Source organism: Monoraphidium neglectum (genome assembly GCF_000611645.1).
Source record: "Monoraphidium neglectum strain SAG 48.87 unplaced genomic scaffold scaffold01675, whole genome shotgun sequence".
NCBI classification, from domain to species: Eukaryota; Viridiplantae; Chlorophyta; class Chlorophyceae; order Sphaeropleales; family Selenastraceae; genus Monoraphidium; species Monoraphidium neglectum.
The window spans coordinates 9,725-13,208 of record NW_014011953.1 but is presented as its reverse complement, the minus strand read 5'-3'; the positions used below and the strand labels follow the sequence as shown (position 1 = coordinate 13,208).

General features: G+C 69.7%; 1 protein-coding gene across 1 annotated transcript in view; it reads right to left on the bottom strand.

The window, feature by feature from the left end:
- Positions 1-133: 133 nt before the first annotated feature.
- Positions 134-3,484, bottom strand: part of MNEG_8681 (hypothetical protein) — a gene marked incomplete at both ends in the record, with an annotated part of 4,880 nt that continues 1,529 nt past the window's right edge. Inside the window, 7 exons of the mRNA XM_014042849.1 lie at positions 134-155; positions 241-833; positions 1,092-1,283; positions 1,612-1,749; positions 2,067-2,569; positions 2,726-3,006; positions 3,257-3,465. Of these exons, the coding sequence (XP_013898303.1) occupies positions 134-155; positions 241-833; positions 1,092-1,283; positions 1,612-1,749; positions 2,067-2,569; positions 2,726-3,006; positions 3,257-3,465 (1,938 nt within the window). The remainder of the gene's footprint in view (positions 156-240; positions 834-1,091; positions 1,284-1,611; positions 1,750-2,066; positions 2,570-2,725; positions 3,007-3,256; positions 3,466-3,484) is intronic.

The window sequence follows — 3,484 nt, the reverse complement described above, 5'->3', positions numbered from 1 at the left end:
GCCCCATGGCGTGCTCCTACACACAGGGCATGCATGTCACGAATCTCCCAGCTAGCCAGCCCCACCGCTGCCAACACCGTGCCTAACCCAGCCGCAATAAGCATGCCTCCCATCCAAACGCCCTCCCCCCCCACTAAGACAGGTTGCCCGCAGACCTTGGCGCGCGCCAGGGCCTCGTCCCCTTCAACCTCGGAAAGCCACAGGACGACTCCGTCCATCCCATCCACCACCCCCTCTAACAACAGCCACTCCACCACGTCCGGGCCCGGCTCCCCCAGCGCCGCCTCGAAGGGCTCTTCGACGCCCCAGTTTGTGCCCGGGAGCGCCGCCTGTGCGGTCCGCAGCAGCAGCGACCGCAGGACGGGCGGCGGCGCCGCGCCGGGCTTCACCCCGAGCGCGCGGGCGGCCACGGGCCGCTCGGCGGGCACCGCAAAGGGCGTCGCCGCGGCCAGCAGGCGCGCCGCGGCGGTGCGCCGGCCGGCGGCCGCATACAGCGGCAGGAGGTGGGAGAGCATGGCGTCGATCGCGGCGGGCGCGTCCTCGCTGCGGCGCAGCACTTCGTGGCTGATTGCCGGACCCAGCGCCGCGGCCGGGCGCCAAGCGCCGCCTGCGCTGAAAGGCGCGTCCTGTTCCTCGCCCTCCTCCTGCTCGCTGTCGCTGTCGCTGTCGCTGCCGTCGCCGCCGTCGCTGCTGCTGTCGTCGCCGCCGCCGCCGCCGCCGTGGCCGGCAACCCAGCCGTCGCCGCCGCCGTCGCCCCCGGCGCCGCCGCGGCAACTTCCCAGCAGGCCGCCCTGCTCCGCCCGAGCCTCTGCCGCCTGCAGAGCGCACAGCACCTGTTCCGAGCGCCGGCCGCGCAGCAGAAAGCGGGCGTGCAGCCGCAGCCCCAGCCCCAGCGCAGGCCCGTGCGGTCGCGCGACACCGAGCCTCAGGGCGGCCGTCGCCACACATGAAACCTGCATGAACGCGCGCATTGGAGGCGGGGTCAATGGTTGCGGAAGAGGTCACGCACAGCAGAGCGTGCGCCGAGTCGAGCAGCAGAGCGTTGCTCGCGTGACGGGTGCTGATAGACGACCGCGACACGAACGACGCACCACGGTTTGCAGGCTCTCCCCGCAGTCGGGCGCCGCCATCGCGCCGACAAGCGCGGCCTCCAGCAGGGGGTAGTGCGCCGCATCCAGCAAAGCCAGCGGCCAGGCAGCCGGGCCCTGCAGGCTCGCGCAGCAGGCCTGGGGGTAGTAGCGGTGAGTGTCGCTGCCGCCGCCGGAGACGAGGGCATGGAGGACCTGCGGGGCCGCGCGTCCGCACGTGCGTGGGCGTGAGGGGGGGGTAGCTCTGTGTGCATGACATCCCTGCACCTTGGCGGGTGAATCGCCGTGGCGAAGGACCCCTGGATGCGCCCGTCCCTCTACCGCCGAGCTCTGTATTTGAGTGCCCAGACCGTCTGCTACGCAGACTGCCTCGGAGGTTTTCGGCCCCCTCGCCGGCCAGGCGCCCCACCGCCGATGACACTGATCGTGCATGAAAGCGGAGCTCCCGGCTGAGTGCCTTCAGGCCTTGGCGCACCACCTGCCCCACCCGAGCCGTCAGGCAGGGCCCCCCATCCCCCCGCACCTCCGCACGCACGGCTGCTCGCTCGTTCTTGATCCGGGCCAGCGCCCACGGCACAGCGTCGTTCACGGCGGCTGCGCACGCGCGGGGCACCTTGTAGCACAGCAACGCGGCAAACTGGGTGGCGCGGTCGCTCGCGTGCTGGGCGTGCGTCACCGAGGCAAGAGCCGACTCACGGTAGGCCGGCTGCCACCTCAGCACCTGGAGCAGCCTGGCGCGGGGATGGTGTTGTGGCGAGGGAGCGGTGCGTATTGATCGGATGCATGGCAGCTTAGGGGGCAGCGGCAAAAAAAATCTCGTCCCTTGCCAGAGATGGACGTCCACAATGCCTAAAAATTTGCAAACGCAACTCTGCAGCGACGTAGGTTCGTTGTTTGATGTCAAGCAGGCGAGCAGGGCAGCTCGTCTAGCTGTATCGCATGGGGAGTGTCCAGCGCGCCGCTCTCGGCGTCACGCACAGGAGCGCCCGGGCGCTGGTCAAGCGCCCCTGCGCCGCGCTCCACCCGCGGCCCTCCTCCCTCCCCAATCCCCGGGGTCGCCGCCTCTCCGCCGCGGCCCTCGCACCCCTGAAGCAGCTCCACTTTGCCTTCTGACCCCTCCTGCGCCTCGAAGCGCCCCAGCAAGAGCTCAGCGCCCTTAGCAATCACGCCGCTGGGCCATGACGCGACGCAAAACCCGTCCCCATGTGCACGAAGGAACCGCATCCACAGCTGCCACGCCTTGGGCGTCCCCTGATAGGCGTCATCGCCGAAGAAAAACCGCCTGTAGGAACTCTGTTCAAACAGCGCGCGCGACAGGTAGTGGGCTGCGAAGTCGACGAGCACCGCCTCCACCGCGGCGGCGTCCGGGCGCAGCAGGTGCGCCAGGCGCCACACGCGCCCCGAGTGCTGCTCTGAGGCCTCGCTTCCGTCGACGCTTCCGTCGACAATGTAGTCGCCGCGACCGCTGGACGCCGATGCGCCTGTTAGGAGTGAGGTGTGAGGACGCGGTTTGAGGTTGGCTCACAGCATATCAAGGGCGGCGTTGGGCAGGGCCGGTACAGCTGTCAGAGCGGCCGGCACATGCAAGGGGATGTGCATAATGAGGGCAAAGTCGCGCCCCCTGTGCTGGTGCCTACCGCCGCACAGCGCGCCGTGCCGAAGCACCGACGACAGCAGGCCGCGCCTCCGCAGCCGATAAGCCCAGCGCAGCATCTTGTTTGGGTCATCGGGGCTGTGCCCCACAAGCACCAGGTATACAGCACTGGCCGCCACGTCTTGGGTGGCCTCGCCACCGTCGCCGGCCGGCGCCCCTGCATCGCCCGTGGCCGCTCCCAGCAAAGCCTCTTGCGCGCCGTTGGGAGGGGCGGCGTCGGCTGCTGCGACGTCCAGCCGTTGCAGCTGGGCCCGCAGGTAGTGCCTGCAGTCAGGGGGTTGTTGGCGACGGCGAGCCGTATGAGCTACCTGTTCTGCACACTAGTGCTGTCAAGGGCAGGCACCTTCCATAGCAACCAGGTTGCTCAATTGCATATGATTGTATGAGCAGGTGCACGTGACTGTTTGTGTGCATGTCTGCGCACTCGCATGTGAATGCCCATGTTCCACCGCGCACATGCGCTGAGCTGCTATTGTGTGGTTCAGGCGGAGCCCGCCGTGCGACCCGCCCTCACCACTTGCATGCCAGGCCGCGCTTCGACAGGAAGGGGTCAAGGCTGCCGTCGCCGACGCCACACCGCAGCAGGCCCGTGCTGAAGGGCGTGACCAGGCCGCCCAAGGAACCCTCCACAGCCTTGCAGTAGGCGGCCTCCGGCGCCATCAGCTGGGCCCGGGCCTCGCCGCCGCACGGCCCGTGCAGCAGCGCCAGCAGCGCGCGGCGCACCTGGGGGTCGGGGGGGGGG